The 17,833-nt window shown below is 36.3% G+C and overlaps 2 protein-coding genes across 3 annotated transcripts in view; one reads left to right on the top strand and one right to left on the bottom strand.

Annotated features, from left to right (window-relative positions):
- The window catches only part of IRF4 (interferon regulatory factor 4), a 24,580-nt gene extending 16,803 nt beyond the window's left edge, over positions 1 to 7,777 (top strand). For both annotated transcript variants that reach the window (XM_072411787.1, XM_072411788.1), the window contains exons 6-9: positions 1,417 to 1,524; positions 2,115 to 2,468; positions 2,806 to 2,918; positions 3,286 to 7,777. In XM_072411787.1, coding sequence (XP_072267888.1) covers positions 1,417 to 1,524; positions 2,115 to 2,468; positions 2,806 to 2,918; positions 3,286 to 3,429 — 719 coding nt within the window. In that variant the 3' untranslated portion in view covers positions 3,430 to 7,777. The remainder of the gene's footprint in view (positions 1 to 1,416; positions 1,525 to 2,114; positions 2,469 to 2,805; positions 2,919 to 3,285) is intronic.
- A 6,188-nt stretch (positions 7,778 to 13,965) lies between these two features.
- EXOC2 (exocyst complex component 2) overlaps positions 13,966 to 17,833 on the bottom strand; it is an 84,778-nt gene continuing 80,910 nt past the window's right edge. The window contains exons 24-27 of the mRNA XM_072411789.1: positions 17,332 to 17,454; positions 16,393 to 16,454; positions 15,239 to 15,298; positions 13,966 to 14,301 (exon numbers count right to left, since the gene is read on the bottom strand). Of these exons, the coding sequence (XP_072267890.1) occupies positions 14,208 to 14,301; positions 15,239 to 15,298; positions 16,393 to 16,454; positions 17,332 to 17,454 (339 nt within the window). The 3' untranslated portion in view covers positions 13,966 to 14,207. The remainder of the gene's footprint in view (positions 14,302 to 15,238; positions 15,299 to 16,392; positions 16,455 to 17,331; positions 17,455 to 17,833) is intronic.

Genomic DNA, 17,833 nt, shown 5'->3' on the forward strand with positions numbered 1-17,833 from the left:
GTGGGTGAGGAGGAGTTACCATTGAAAGAAACTTGAAAGGAGCGGTCAGACAGATAGGAAGCAAACCAAGAGAGAGCAGTGTCACAGATACCAATGGAGTGCATGATTTGTATTAGAAGGTTGCTTATGTTTAAATATTTAAGGTTAATAAAAAGCACACTTAAAAGTCTAATATACATCACCACGCTTTTAATAATTAATATAATTTCACACTGAAAATTAACAGACCAATGCATGTAGGTAAGAAAATAATGTATTATAAGGTATTATGGCAATAAAATACTAAATAATCAATAGTAGTATTAAAAAACCTTTAAATGAATCTAAACCCCAAAACAAAAATTTTGTATATTGCAACCAGGAACTGTTGAGCTGTAACATTACTCATTTAGGTTAGTTATTTCAGAAGAATAGTGAGGCATTAAAAAAAAAGGTAGGCATTTGTGTATAGGCATGTTTGGTCCTATCCATTCTGTCTTAATTAACACATGTTTACATGTGACATAACGTGCTTACACACCACACAGATCTAATAGTTATATTTGCTTTTTGTGTTATTATTGGTCCTCCTGCATATCCCTTCCTGGGGAAGCAGGGTCACTGATCATTGACAGGGGATCATAGATTTATAGGTAGTCCCCCTTTCTTTGTCAGTATTCTGTCCCACTCCAGCCTTAATGGAAACAAATTATTGTAAACAGGATTTAACACATCTCAGACCATACTTTCTTCTTTTAGCTGGTGATAGCAGTGTGTATATTGGTGTGGCAAACTCCCAATGGGCCATTTCTACAGAAAATGTTTTTACGTATTACATGGAAGGTGAACACAAAAATTTCAAAGTGAGATTCTATATTACTGAATAGGGCTGCAAAATGTTTATAAGTGTTTATTCTCAACTAAAAGAATACATCAATAGTATTAGCAATGTTTATAGACCAACCTAATATCAGTCCAGGCATATGAATTTAAAGTATAAATTAGGTCAAAATAAAATGTATGTAACTCTGTGTTAAAAATACTCAAAATTAAGATATCAACCTCCCCCCCCAATATCAACTAGGAATACATAACTGTGTGTAATCCATACTCTTAGTGTTATTCTCAAACCACCTGACATATATTGACACATATAGATGCCCAGACCAATATATATATGATATATTATTGGTCTGGGCATCTAAGCTTTGGAAAATTCTGCTTACATAAGTTGTATAGTTAGATATCAAGACAATGAAATATATATAAATATTCCCTATATAAACCACATCACTGAGGACTAGAAATCATGATGATGATGATATGCTCTTCAGACTAAGCATGAAGCAAAGTGTATCAGTGTACATTTTATTTTTCATGTACATTTTTGCAATGTAAAACATAACAGATTCAATTAACATTTTTTTTCATAATCAGGCTATCAAGTTACAGGATCTTTTTATGCGTGTCCACCAACAGAGTCACAAACTCCGGGACTTCCAATAGAACCAAGCATACGGTCAGGAGAAGCTATTGCGTTTTCAGGTGAGTGAGCCAACCTAGGTGTAATAATCTGTTTTAAATAACTATATTTGCCTTGACCAGAATTAGCAGATTGCCAATTAGAAGTGATCCTAAGCCAGCGCTGGATAATTTTACATAAATAGTCATCTTGGGGAAAGAAAAATAATTGTAGATTAAAAAAGTAAGACTTGGTTCTCAAAACTAATAACCAAGCTGCATCCAGTAAAATTAAATTCACATCACAGAAAAGATCATCATGTAATGTTTGTAAATGTCTAGATTACTACTACAGGGTGATAACCCAACGTATTATCAGTGTCCTGTGTGCAATTACAATCAATACACAAATATATCAATATATTTTTAATCAAAATTATTTACATGATTGTAGTATGTGGAAGTGACTTATAATGTTGCTGGAACCACTGAACATCTGCCTCTACTGTAATCAACATAATCACTGAAACTGTATTTAAAGTATATTAGGATTAAAAAGCAATTGGGTTCCTTATCTATTTCGGGCCACATCTGTACCTAACCGCTACAATTCTTTATTGCGCATTACAAAATGCCTGTGTTTTTACAATCTTCTCATATATTTTCCTACTTAGACTGCCGCCTTCATATCAGCTTATATTACCGTGACACCTTGGTTGGAGAGCGAATTACATCGAACCCAGAAGGCTGTAGAATCGCACATGGACAGTGCTTTGAAACAACTCGATTGGATCAAGTTCTATTTCCTTACCCCGAAGACAACAGCCTGCGGAAAAACATTGAGAAGCTTCTGAGTCACTTGGACCGTGGTGTCATTCTGTGGATGGCCCATGATGGAATATATGCCAAGAGACTTTGTCAGAGCAGAATATACTGGGAGGGCCCTTTGTCCATGTACAATGATCGCCCCAATAAGCTAGAACGAGACTTACCCTGCAAATTATTTGATACGCAGCAGTTTTTAACAGGTATATTAAAACTCGTAAAAAAAATAGAAATATATTGATTTTCACATGGCAAAGTCATACCATGCATTGCCATACCTTGTAACATTATAGGTGTCACATTTACTATGCTTGAATGAGTCTATGTAAGATAATAAAGCATGCAGCGTGCACATGCAAGTTTAGTATTCAGGGCGATTGTTTTATTCCTGTTATCAAATGGCGTTTATTACCTGTACAGTGAAATTGTGCAGATATAAGACTTTCTTTAAATGTAAGTTCATTGTTCTGTATCTATAATACAAGTCAAGGAAAATGTTTTCAATTAATTGTCTATAACAAGGCTTTATTTATTCACCAGAACTGCAGGCGTTTGCTCACCATGGTCGTCCAGTTCCGAGATTTCAAATTGTTTTGTGTTTTGGAGAAGAATTTCCGGATCCACAGAGAGGAAGGAAATTAATTATGGCTCATGTAAGTACTCATGTGGTTTCCTATACCTCTCAGTTCTGTTTGTCATGTTTTCCTTTTTGTTATGAGACTATTTAATAGGTATATTTATTAATTCGTATAAAATCATGTTATTGGCATTATAATATTTCTATGTTGCTCTTGATAAGCATGATTCAGAAGAGGAATTGACATGGCTTTAGCTTAGTCGTTTTCCCAGTTCCTCTTAATTTATTATAATTGGCTATTGGAGTTATTGCACTTTGCCTTATTTAGAAATCATCATATGCACGTATAAAACAATATGGACAATATGGTGGCAACATATAACTATATTAGCAGCAAGCTTTATGTTTTACTTTATGACCGCAGTGGTATATTTGTTTTCTAGGTTGAGCCAGTATTTGCCAGACAGCTAATTGGCTTTGCTGAACAGAATGGAGCACATTTTATGAGAGGCTACGACTACTCAGATCTCATTAGCAGCTCTGAAGACTATCACCGGCCAGTTCGCCATGTCCCTCTACCGGAATGACAGGGATCATTTACCAACATTCATGTCACATGACCCCATCGACAAAACTGGCAAGCCTAATATGAATGTTATCTCTCTTGTACTACTGTGACAGATGTAATGCACATACTGAAGCTTGATTCCTTCTGAGAAATGTTCTTATAGAACAAACATTTTGGGTGATCTGAGATTCCTAAGGTCACAGATTAGTATATTATATACATTTTGTTCTTAAAATATAATTTGTTGTAAACTAAACAGTAATTAGTGATCACAATGGTCATAGTGATAGGTATAGTCGTATGTGTTGTCAATGCTGTGACCACACTGTTACCATGTCACATTTAGTCACTATGAAGACCTAGTGCTTGGTTACAATGCATAATGCACATATCATGGTATATTTTGTTCTAAATGTGAAAACCTCTACCAAGAATCTGTGTTTCACTATTATTGTGTTTCCTAAAATGCTAGTATCCTGGCTGTAATGACGACCATGTGGCGTAGTACATTTTGACTTAAGGTGCCATATTGTTGCCACATTATTTCTTTGTTATTGCATATGCAGTTTGTATTATAGAAAGAAGAATATATTCTAAACTCAATAACATAAACATAATTTTTTCAGTGAATGTCAGATTCACAGATTTTTAAAATATACTCCTTACTGTGTAGTTGATTACTTTTAAGTAATGGGTCAGTGCTACACATTTCTCTGATATTAAGCACTTGTAAGTACCAGTAACTCGTGGGATGGTTAGGGCACCTCTGGCATCTAGTTAGTAAAGTGACAGCAACTTCTTAAGATTTTATTCTTTTGGTATGGGCTTACACCCAACCAAAATGTATAAACTATTACTGGTAATAAGTAGGATCTTTGTAAATCTATAACCACTAATAAACTGCCTTGAGAAAAAACCCTTGACATTCGGCTTTTTGGATTACCTAAAATCCCAGAATTACCTAGATTTTCCAATGTATTGCAGTTTACAGAGTTTTGGATGGTCTATTGTTTATTTAAATACTGGAGAGTGTTGCTTGTTCTCTATCTAGCATCCCATAAATGCTTTAAAAGTTGTCCATTGTATTTCTGACTGTGACAAAGTCCTTGATGTCATTACTGTCTTAAAAAAAAAAAAAAGCAATTCTTCTCTAATACCTACTTTTATTTTCTGGGATACAACCTTCTATTAACTGGGGTGCCCCCATACGAGGTTTCATTCTATCCCTGTATATTCTCTAAAACAGGGGTCCCCAAACCCAGAAGAAGGACCCTGCTTGGGGGGCACACCAGCCAGAGCCGTGGACCACGTCACTTGTACGCATCGCAGGCTCAGGCTGGTGGTCCAGAGACACAACCCACCCACTCTCCTATCGCAGGCTCAGACCTGCGATGGGAGGGTGGGTGGGTTCTGGCATCATGATGTCACTTTGGGGGATGTTTCTTCCCCTTTGAGTGACACACGGCTCCCCATGCATGCGCGGTTCATAGTCCGTGCATTTAGTCGTCCGCGCACTCAAAAAAAGTTGGGGACCACTGCTCTAAAACACAGATCCAACTTTTCTATTTGTTCTTTTACTTTTAAACTCTCATGGATTGTCCATACTGTAGGAAAATAAGGGAATTAGTAGGAACTTTAAATGATAGAGGGAGAGATACCTTTATTTATGCAGTCTTTTAAAGAAATAAGCAGAACGTAGGAGTTAAACTTAGCAACCCTACCCAAAATTGATATATGCATTGGGCATAAATTAGGGTCCTCTCAGAAGTCATTCTGGACATCTTACTAATTGTAATGGTTACTGACTTCTCTTACTAGGTGTTGAAAATATCAGCATCATAAAATATGCATCTCAAAGATGTAATCTTTCGGGATATAATATCTCACAATGAAATTCTTGTTGATGTAAAAAACAGTTAAAAACATGCTTTTTTTTGTGTAATGCTATTTTTAATTTTTTATGAGATATATATTAAGGATTTGTTTTGCAGCTGCTTTATTTTTGTTATAGTAAACATTAGTGAATGATTCATGCTATTTAGCTGTTTAGCGGTATCCAATCGAGCCAGAAATGTATTGCCCTATGTCTTTGGGCACCCATTGTGGCTTATGCCTCCTTAGGCAAACTTTGTGCAGTATTTAAATTACAAAAATATTATCAGTGCCAATTGCTACATTTTGTCTTCAGTGAAATCCTCCTATATCATGCATGGTTTCTCTTTCTTATTGCTGTCTGCGTCCCTGTTGGATGGAGTTGTTATTCCTGACCAAAAGGTAAAGATAAAGTTTGATTTTAAAGCTACACCATTGCAATATCACATACCTGCAAAACAATGTTTTTCAGGGTGTGTTGGATTCCTTCCTCTGTATGCTGTGCTTCCATTCCATCTGCTGCCCTTCCATCTGCTGCCCTTTCACTACATGACAAAGGGTGGTAAATGGCACACAGTGGTAAAACTGTCAACCTACACTTCAAGAATAACTTGGGTTCTCAAAAGCTCCAAGGTACAAGCCACTGGTTAGGTATTATATTGCTTCTATTGCAGCCAGCTTTAATAAAAAGTTTGGGAAATTTTAATTTTTTTTTTAAGTAAGTTTTCCCACTCTTTTTGCACAATGCAGTCATTCACCCTTACTCCTCCATAATTAGTACAGTCATGTACCTCCACATTTTTTTTTACCTCTGGAAGGCTTTTCTTTCCTGGTCCCTAAACCCTAAAGATACCAAAAAAACTGGTTTGGGTAATGGCCTCATAAATGTCTTTAGGGTTCCATTGCACATGGGTAGACATCAGAAGAGACTTGCTGAAAAATGTAAACATTATGATGGGATGCAGTAGTAAGAACTAAATTGTATGAAACTGGGAGGGCAAAAAAGGAAAAGAAACTTTCAGAAGATGTTGTTTCAGGCTTTGCAATGGCCATATAATAATATGACATGCATTGGACAAAGGTTGCCATCCAAATTGACTGCAAACTTGTACACAAAATCCAGTGGAGGAACACGTGTCTGACATAATTTATGAGACCACAGATGTGATTTCACTTGCAGAAATAGTATGGGGTTTTGTAGGGACACACTGTGCCAGTGTGCTGGACATTTAGATATGACTGTGAAAGAAGGTACTGTCATCCTCCAGACTACCTTTATTGTGTGCAGCAGAAAAGCATGTCCAGGTTTACGTTAGCATTGGGAAAAAATATTACGTACTACTGAAGTAAACTATGTCCATATTGAATTAGCCATTATGACTTTCCTGACCACAAATTCTCTTTTGAAAACCGCAAATTACTCTTAGACCATAAATATAGCAATGACTTCACAGCTGGTGTAAATGATATTAAAATCTTTCCATTGGCCATGGTTAAAAAATGAAAAATAAAAGCCCACTCTTTGGAGATGGCATTAATGTATTTGGAACCTAGGCAGATGTAAAAGACACAGATTAGAGTTTTACTTTAAAAACAAATGTTAGCTGTACAATATTCATTATAAAAAATTAATGATTTTATACAATGTATTATATTTGCTTAAAAATATCTCATTGCTTGAAGGCCAGCTTCAACCTAAACTGATATTTCAGTGCTGTATATTTGTTTGCATGTTCAAGTAAATGTTGTTTGTACTATATCTCCCACAGCTCCCACAACAATTCCACTGAACACTGTAGGGTGACATTAGCTTAGCTTTTGGGTGAAATATTTATTTTTGGGTGGTTCGTCTTCTTTTTTTTTTTATTGACCTCATTTTCATAACGTTTTTTGCTGCTATCAGAAATACGGGGGGATTCTGGGAGAAAGAACATAAAGTCTGAGATTAAAGTTAGTGTGGTTAGTTTACTGAAGGCTGGTCACATACTAAAGTACTAAAGTAAATATTCCCATTGGTAAATAAGGAAAAGCTGTGATGACTGTAAATGCCCAGTCACTTTTTTGTATGTTATGTAGTCAAAGAACACAGAACAAGTAAAAGAACATATCATAAACATATGAAAATGTATTTACAAATCTTTACCTGCTGTATAAAAAAGTAGTGCCTACTAAAATTTAATGACTGTCCAATCCAACTGTATAATTGTGATGTTAATAGACAATGCTTCGAACCACTTGTTTAGGATTTGAACCTGAAAGGTACTACGGTTAAGTGGATTTAGTTTTATATTTGTATGAATCGTTTCTACTGATTTTATCTAAGCTCGCTATGCCTCGTGAATGTGTTTTTGATCTCTCAATTTAAACTGTGATGTATGCAAAGGCAATCACTGTTTTTGAATAACTGTTTTGGATAATTTGAATTTGAGTTGTACTGAATATTAATGGTTTTGTACAGAAATAAAAAAACAATTACATTCTGTAAAAAAAGTAAATGTGATGTCCTTGTCTATTCTTTGTTTCTGAGGTACTGTATATAAAGTTTCCCTATGTTGTTCACAGTCAGAATTTGATTTATTGCTTTAGGAAATGCATCAGGTACAGAATCAGATTTAATATTTAAATGCAGTTTAGGAAAGTGTTGGTAGACATAACTGATCTCATAAAACCCGAAACCAACTTTTAACTATATGTGCCATCCTAATTATTGTTACCCCCAGAAGTTGGGCAAAAGAGGTAGGTTATCCTGCATATATCTTCAGAAAGGGGGCTGTAGATGCAATGTATGCTCCTTGGGGGTTTTGCAGGGTATTGTCAGTAACCACCATCAATATTCCTTATTATGTACTGGTGTAAACAGTTGCCTATCGCCGTCTCAATTCGCACTCAATAGTGCTCTATTACTCACCATTAAAACATTCAGCCAGCATTTTCCTCACATTTCTGTGTTTTTGGTGTCTGTTCTGCTTGCCATGTGTAAAATGTCTTCAGTGTATGTTCTGCTTGCCATGTGCAGAATGCCTTACGTGTCTGTTTTGCTTGCCATGTTCACAAAATCTTCAATGTCTGCAACACTTCCCTTGCAAGCCATCAACTGCCTGAAGTTGAGTTTATTTTTACAAAGATGACTTGAAACTGGCCTGTGCATTTTACACTAGTAAAGCTACGTACACACTTCCAATTATTATCGTTGGAAAACGAACGACGAACGTTCATGCACGATATATATGAACGATCGTATAGCACCGATCCTGCACATAGAGTTAACGACACGATCGTTCGTAGATATTGTGCACACAATAGATACGATCGTTTGAGCGATAGAGGAACTATGTGCACGACAGGAAAGTGAACGGACGTTCGTTCATCACGCATGCTCTGAACATGGACGACCAACGAACGACCGTACACACGAACGATGTTCAACGATCGTCGTCCAATCCGATCCGGCGGTCCGGTCGTTCGTTTCCAGCGACTTTCCTCGCTCGTCGGCGTCGTTGGTTACTTTTTTACGAACGATTTTTTGCCCAATCGATCGTTCGCCGTTCGATTGGAACGATAAAAATTGGAAGTGTGTACGCACCTTTACTCCTACACATTCTTGAATGTTGCTCTTCATATTTATTGTACGTATTATATTCCTGACTACTGCACTCTATACTTGGGATATGAGATTCTCCTGGCCATTACATTTTTTTTATACCATATTGTACAATACATACACATATGTCTGATTAATGTGTGTTTATTGACTCACAGCTGCTGGTTATATATAGTATATAATATAGTAGTCACTATATTAATAAACTTTCTTCCTAAAGTGGGCTGTATGCAGAAAATCCTGGGTAAAAAAATGTTAAATTTTATTTTCAAAATAATTATTTTCAAACAATTCCACATGTCTGTGAGACGAATATATATATATATATATATATATATATATATATATATATATATATATATTGCTTTATATACAGTGAATAGATTTAGGATTTAATCATCCCTCTTTACGTCCCTCCCCTTATTATCAAACCCACCATTTTGTGCAGTGCACATGCCCAAAATTGACTTGCATGAGTCTAGCAATGCCTCTGGTTTACTTCTGCTGGCATGCATTCTTGTGAATGTAAAGCTGTGTACATATGTTTTTGTTACTTGAGACAAACTTTTGTGATTTTCTTGAGTGAAAATCACAAACCTCACTCTTACAACTGTGGGTTTAAATATTTAAAAATGTGATAATCCTGCATTTACTGAGTAAGGTAAGCTACAAGGGCTGCCAGTAGAGTTGGCGGACAGCAAAAAGGTATGCTTGATTTCCCTTTCTGCTACTTCTACTAGGTAAGCTCTGTCTGTGGTTACACAGCAGAAAAGGATAACATTCATAGGATTTATGTATTTAAACACTAAACATAAAAAAGGACTAGAAGTAGTAAAGTATACAAAAATAAATTAAATGTTAATATTTTAGAAAATAAAATCCCTGCAAGTGCAGTCCTACAGTATCTGCAAACGCTAAGCACTAAGGACAAAGGCTATGTAAGCAATGGTTCTAGTCCAATATTCAGCTCAGGGCTGAAATCAGACGAGAAGCTGGCGTGTGTACAGTGCTTGTCATCCAAATGATCATCCTGGCGGATCCACGGACCACCATAATGAAAGTGAAGGGGAGAGAGCACAGCTGGGTGCCACTCTGTCTTTCTCCCCCGTCCCCTCTTCTTACAGCATTGTGCAGTCATTTGTGGTTGAAAAGGATTGTGAAACATCTTTCCAACGACAATTATTACACGTGTGTAAGAGATCATGTGTACAATCATTTAATTGACAATACAATAGTAAAACATAGTTGTTTATGAAACATGTAGTCTACCTGTGTGGTATTAAAAAAACCCTGCTGGCTGCATTTTCTGGTGCATTTTTTAAAATAATTTACTAGGTAAGACTTCTCAAGACATACTGATTTCATGTATGCGCAAACTTTTCAAATGCCAAAGGTCAAGACTCCTGACTGAATGTTATTTTTCTAGCTGAAAAGAAATATTTGATGACATAATATAGGGGTCAGTACACAGGGGATGTGGGATGACATTATGCAAAACCCTGAAGAGGGGGAAACTACAGAATAAAAGATCACCCAGAAAGGTCAGAATGGTGCATCATATAGTATACTGTTCTGTACCAGGGGTACAAAAACCCTGAGGGTCAAGATCTGCACACATATAATATTTATCTAATTAACAGAAGGAAATTGGGTAATGTAATGGGAGTCATAAAATTAAACTATTTATACCAAAATTCCAACATGAATGTAGCCTTTGAGGAATGGAATTGAGGACCTCAATGACTATTGCTTACTGTAGATGGATATCGGCTGTGCATAGAAAAATCATAAGTTAATGCAGTGTCTAACTGGAATGTATATTACTATGGTTGGATTCCTGTTGAACGTTACCTACTGAGAAACACCATCAAATCCATAAAAGGTGTGTCGCATAGATCTCCCTTTAAGTAAAATCTTTCCAACAAGCTTCCTGCATGTTTTGATCTCTAGCGCCTTTTAGCATAGCTTCTACGGACACTGTACTACATATAAGCTTAGTTTAGCATAGCTGAATATGGATCAACATCAACCATGACTAACACAAATGCCAATTCAGATTTAAAAAGTACCTAAAAGACAAGTCTCTAATGTGCAGCTCCCAGACAACTGTTTATGATGATCAGAGGTTTGGAATCACAAAAAAAATGTTCAATGTTTATGATAGTAGTTGATTAATATTGTTTTATCCATCAAAGTAGAAACAAATTATAGAAAATTATAGTCAATAAACTGAAAATGTTATATAATTGTCTATACCTTCATGAAAGACGCCTCAATCTAAAGAATTTATAGCTTTGCGGGCATTCGAGATATTAGTTTTTAAAGATATTCAGCATATTTCACAAATTTTGTGAATGCGAAGCGCTTCTTGGATATTTTTCATTTTTGGATGGAGTTCAGAGTTTAATCACTAGTATACATATGTCTTTACAAAGTTATAATCGTAAACAATGCACTCATAATTAAAACACACACAAATAAATTTGATTTTTAAAGATGAACAGCAGACCAAACGTCTTTATTCTAAATGGATACAGTGCAGAAGAGTTGGAACTTTGGTTGTTTGGTTTCTATTGCCGACTGTTCCTCCATTGGGGAGATTTACCCATCTTTCTGTGCTGGTGACTACACAGCATGTCCCTTGGGATATACAAAAAGTGAAGAGAAATCTCCCAACGTGGTCACAAACAGAAAAAAAACTTGCAAAACCATCCCCATTATATTTAAATCGAAAAAAAAATTAGACTTTCTAGTATAGTTATGCATCCTGAAAAACAATGATAACGTAAGCAACATGCCATTGTGCTGTTCATCCTTAAATGTAACCCATTATTACACTGTAGGCACAATGTCCTGTGTACACAAATGTGTTTAAAGGTCTGTCTATATGAAGAGAATAGCAATGTACCTTAAAGTGTACTAGGCTTTCTCAGTAGACTCCATCAGAGTCCATCTCTGCTGTCTTTGTCCATGCATCATTTCTCAGAACATCTTTGTCTTTTGCTCTGTCACATTTCTGGTAATACACTTTGCCTTTCTCATTTGTCACCCTTCCCACTCATTTACTGTGAACCATAAAATCTGCAGAATATAACTTTGGATAACAATCCCTTATAATTTAGAGAATAGAGAGAACATAAGCAACAGTTTGCAAGCAAAAAAAACAAAACTTGAATCCAGCACCACCTCTTGTAACTGATCATAATTAGAAAATAAATTATATGAAGTGATTTTATTGCACCTTTTATGTAAATATACATTTTTTTTTTAGATATGGTATATATCCTCCATTACATCCTGACCACCTAGCAGCATTTATTACCCATCTTCTATTTTTAATGAAAAAAAAAACTGGTTTATTTAAATAAGATAATGCCCATACATAAAATCCATACACTCCACCAAAAAGGAGCATGGGCCTACCAAAAGCAGATATCACGCAGGTTTAATCTGGCATATAGTATGCTTAATAATTTAAGGCACTGCATGTTATTGAATGGGTAAAACAAAAACCTGAAGAAGAAATAGAAGATTTTAAAGAAGAATACAACATTACTGTGACTATAACAAATATGGCCCTGTCAGAAGATAAATCCTTCTAACATCTTAAGAAAAGGTTGTTTGTTGATTACGCTGTAATACCGAGCTAGCTATTTACGTCTTTTATTTGCATTCTTTTAGGATATAGGTAAATATATTCATACACATAATTTAATTTATTGGTCTTTTATGGTAAGTACATTGCAGTCAGGTTCTGAAATCATAAGCATTTAACCTGTGCAGATTTCACATTAAATGTGAACATTTACTTTTACAAATACTGTGAGCTGCATGTAGGTGCGACAGACACAGGAAGAAATAGTAAGGTACTTGTCTATTGCAGGGAAGGAAACAAGCTAAATAAAAGAAACCTTTACCACACCAATCAATTGGGTTAGCTAAAAAATAAAAAAAAAAATAAAAAAAAAAATAAAAAGTGAGAAAAGAGTAGCTTCTCTATTTCTGTGTATTTGTACACATTGTAAGTTATGGTGTTTCTATAAAATAAGCTATTTATATTGTTGATTTTGTGGTAGTAAACAATAAAGATAATCTCATTTGGGGGGGGGGGGGGGGGGGGGGTACTTAAAAAATAAAAACTAGGCTAAACTTGCTCAGGATATGTGAGTAATAATGCACATGGGTTTGTCATATTCTGACTATTAGTTTTACGCTAAATTACTGTGCACCTAGTCTAGGCCTGATAAAGGCCATCAACCCTTTTAACATCTAGTCAACCTAGTATAACAAAGAGCATTTTGAACTTTGACACAAAATTGTTAGTTAAATATTATAATATATCCTGTGTATGAGGTATAATAATGTTTAAATGGTAATCAAAGTCTTATATTCTTTTTGTTGTTGTTAAACAATACGTACCTTTGGGTTAAAGGATTAAAGCAGGACTCTAGCTCCACTGCTATTATGTGGACAGGGCCTCAATGTCCTGCATTGTAGATGAGGATGCTGAGGGTCTGTCCACATACCAGTCATGCACTGTGCACGAGGATATTTGATTGGCTGTGACTAATTCAGCAGCCTAGTGGGACCAGATGCATGGCGAGAGGAAACCTGTATTAAAGAATAAGGTTTTATTTATCCACTCTATACACAACTTAAATTAATAAGCAATTCAAAATTACCATCCAATGTGGGGCATATGAAAGTTAGAATGCTGACTGGGGTTCAGCTTTACTTGCTCAGTTATATTGATGGAAATTAGTGACTTAAAACCCACTCACCCACTAATGTTTTGGTCTTTCCTAAATTGTAAGTATAAAGAACTCCATCTCTACTGGCCTCCTGGTTCTGTGTAGCTATGTTTTAGAGCCCGTTTCTCCTATATTACCCTTTGTATTAAAAACAAAATTTCAAGGAAAATTTACACCTTTTTTTAAGGGTTGTGGAAAAGAGTTTGAACTAGGATTACAGTTACATAGATTTTGTTCATTTACATAGATTTCTCAAGCGCCTCCAACAAGCTGGCTGAAATCCAGCTCACACTGATCAAATAAAGTACAAGCATGAAATCCAATTCCAAAATAGGGGACAAAAACATTTATTAGCTCTTCCTGGGCTTGTAGAGATACATACATCTTTAGTAGGCATGACAAAGAAGATTGTAGGGTATATAATATAACTTATGAACCTCAAAATAGCAATACTTGCCTCTGATTCAGTTAAAAAATGTATTGGGTTAGAAATATAGATGAACCAAAGATATAGCCAGACTACATATGTTTAGATAAAATGGATTGTTACATGATGAGGATTGCTTGGTTTATTTAAGTCTTCAAACTGATATTGGCAGATTGCTGGAAGCACATTAGCAGTAAATGCATACTACTCTTAAATTCATTTAGCAGCTCCTCCAGTAACCTGTGGAAGAGAGACAGAAATTTATTATAAATGGAGCAAAATCGCACATGTTCAAGGCTTTCTCCAGCTTTAAAATTGGTAACTTTGGGCAAAAAGGTTTAAAAACAATACAAATAAAATCTAAACTTTATACGCATTGCACTAGTTTTATGGTTTTTACCAACCCTTCTGCTGCTACGCACACTAGACAGCTTGGTCTGTTAGAAAAAATCTAGTAACTGGCTGCATCATATATGTTTTTATTTTAGCATATGCTTGGCATGTGTGGAACCTAAAAATGTATCATCAAACCTGGAAATTTTCAGACATACTTCCTTTTCTCTCTATTCACATCTATGATAGCGTTGTTCTTTCCTTTCTTGTTTTTATATAATAAAATAAGTATGGTCTTTAAAAAATGCAAGTTGTCTTCATCATCCATACTGAGAGTCATCAGTTTGGAACAAGTATGCAGCCTATATAGGTAGAACCTATATTATTATTATATTAATTATTTATTAACATTTTCAGAGTAATAAAATGTACCAGGAACAGATGACAATATGCAAAGCACATAGGCAACATCAAAGAAATGAAAAGAGACTTCTACAATTAAGTAGCAGGTCAGACATAAAGGACAGAAAAAAATCATGTCTGAAGCAGCATCAATCCTAAAACATTGGGCTTTGATGGAGGAACTTGAAAAAAGGATACATCAGTGTTTTATGAACTGCTAATGTGGTTTTTATCAGTGGAAGTGAAGCTAATGTGGGTCAGTTAACCAGTTAGAGAAGTCACATGGAGAGGTCTGTATACCGACCACTGTGTGATGTATGCTCTAACCATTTCACATGGAGAGCTCAGCTACTCTCCTTCTGTCATTGAGTGCTGGTAACAAGGATTACGTGAATGCAAAGTATTTCAGGAAGTGTATTGTCCACTGGTGGAAATTACTCACTTCTTATCACTGCCACTGGGAAGTTGAGGGAGAGCTTCCAGTGCTTGTTTGAAACTGGATCTGTGCAACAAACAAGAAAACATCTAGTTTATGCATTTCAAAATATAGTACACATACAATAGGCTTACACCCCTATGGTATTTTACTGTTGCTTGCTGGAACGTGAAAAACATCAGCCAAGAAACAGGAGACGCATTGTGACAGGTCACCTTGAATAAAGAAGTCCATTTACTTTACATAAAGTTTGCTGAATTTGTTCTTAAGAAATATGTAGTATTTTGAGACAGCTTACACACAATTACACATCACCAACTGATTTGCCCTTATCAGTCTTTTCCCCATGCCCTGGAGCTTTTTAAATTTTGACTGGAGGAAAGGGAATTAAGTCTGAACCAGTATCCAGAAGTACAAAGTAGATTTCTTTGCTCTGTTTATGTGAGCCTGTGTTTTTAAAAGATTGGAAAAAACAATGATTTGGGAAATCCTGATCTTTACACCTGGCTAGCAAATCTAAAAATGCTCAGGAGGTTGTACTTACACCGTTACATTGGGAGTGGGCACACAGGTCTTTATACTAATCCTCTATAAATAATAAGCCATAGCATCCACTGTCTTACATGAGTGTGGATACAAGAGCATGGGGTCACCTTGAGGAAAATGTTTGAAAATGAAAACGGTTTTCCCATTACACTTATAGCAGTGGTCCCCAAACTTTTGCGGGTCGCGGACCACTAAATGCATGGACTGCAGACCACGCATACACGGGGAGCCGTGTGTCACTCAAAGGCGAAGAAACTTCCCCCCAGAGTGACGTCATGATGCCAGAACTCGTCAACTCTCTCATCGCAGGTCTGAGCCTGCAATGGGAGAGTGAACACAACCTGCCCACCTCGCTGAGCCTTCAATGTCTCCGGGAGACGTAGACTGCGGCTCTGGCTAAGCACGGTCATTCTCCTTACGCCATTGTGGCTGAACCGGCCAGAGCCGCGGCCCACTATTGGGGTTGGGGACTTCTGGCATAGTATTTTTCACTGCCTTCACAGACTTAAACATGTTGTCCTCTAATTTTTGCAAGTATTACACCAAACAGAAAGTACTTCTAGGTTCCATATATTCATTTCTGACACAAAAAAAGACAAAGGACACATACTTACTTGCTGTCATTTGTCAGATAAATAGCTACTGCATCTTTTAGCGAGCAGATTTCAAGGCGTGCCTGATGGGAAAAACAATTTGTTTAGGTATATGCAAAATTAATTGTGCAAATACCCTTTTCACACTATACATTTTTCCCCATTCAGCATTTTCAGCATGTGGTTGTCAATTCTCACAAATATTTTTTTATGAATAATTATAATATTTGAAGCCTAAAGGCCTATCCTTCTGTAAAGTAAGTGTGTTTTCCCCATTCAGAAAGACCACCAATGGCTTCTTCTTGGGGAGCAAGGAAGGAAATCTGAGGAAAACAATGGGATTGATTTATTAAAGCTCTCCAAGGCTAGAGAGGATACACTTTCATCAGTGAAGCTAGGTGATCCAGCAAACCTGGAATGGATTTCTTAAAATCATTTGCTACTTGCTAGCAAATGTTTTAAGGCCTGGACCAGATCTATTTTAGGTTTCCTGGATCACCCAGCTTCACCGATGAAAGTTTATTCCCTCCAGCCTTGGAGAGCTTTAATAATTCAGGCCCAATGCGTGAAGGTCACCTACTAAACTAGTCCAGCTGCAGTAAGAGTGGGGGAAGTGTGTTAGTAATAGTAAAGTTACCAAGCTCCTTAAGAAGTCACCCACCCAATGCATAGGACTGTGGCTTTGCATACCTAAGCACTTCAGTCTTCAATCCAATCAGGATTTTTCCTGCATACAGGCTGTGCTGGAATCTACCCCTCCATTGCAAACACTTCCTGTCTTGGTTTTCTGGCTTTACTTTTATGTGTAGGAGTGCTTAAAGGATTAGGCCAGGGATTTGAACTCAAAACTCCTTGTGGAAGGGGCTAATATTTGTGATATGTGGTTACTATATACACATATAAAAAACACAGACGTGATATATAGACATCAGAAATGAAGTGCTGAGAACATGGGCACACCTGTAATGCTCCGTTTCTGCTGAAGGACGACACACACTGCATGAGCCTGCTGAGCTCCTCCCCCACCGCTTCCACAATCCTTGACATTACTCTAAAGACAAGTTCTTTGGAGATTGAGAACACCTGGAATTATGAATATCAATGGTACATATTATCTTTCCTACATAAAACAAAAAAAATAAACTAAATTACAGCATTTGAGTTAGAATGACATGCAAAGTTACTATACTATTACTGGTCTGATTGTTTTATTAAGGTGCAGGTTTTTGTGGCACTGCAAAATGTGATGCTGAAGTTTCAGATTGAACAGGAGTCACAAAGCATTATTATGAAACCACCACAAAGTAACCAGTGGAAAACAAAATCATTAATGGCAGTGATCTGGATTTTTTACTGTAAAACATTTTATTGACATGGCTATATTTACATGGTGGAATATTTACATAGAGATGTCATTCCACAGTCTGTTATCCTGGCAGAGGATGTTACAAGGAGTCTTCAA

Source organism: Pyxicephalus adspersus, chromosome 5 (genome assembly GCF_032062135.1).
Source record: "Pyxicephalus adspersus chromosome 5, UCB_Pads_2.0, whole genome shotgun sequence".
NCBI classification, from domain to species: Eukaryota; Metazoa; Chordata; class Amphibia; order Anura; family Pyxicephalidae; genus Pyxicephalus; species Pyxicephalus adspersus.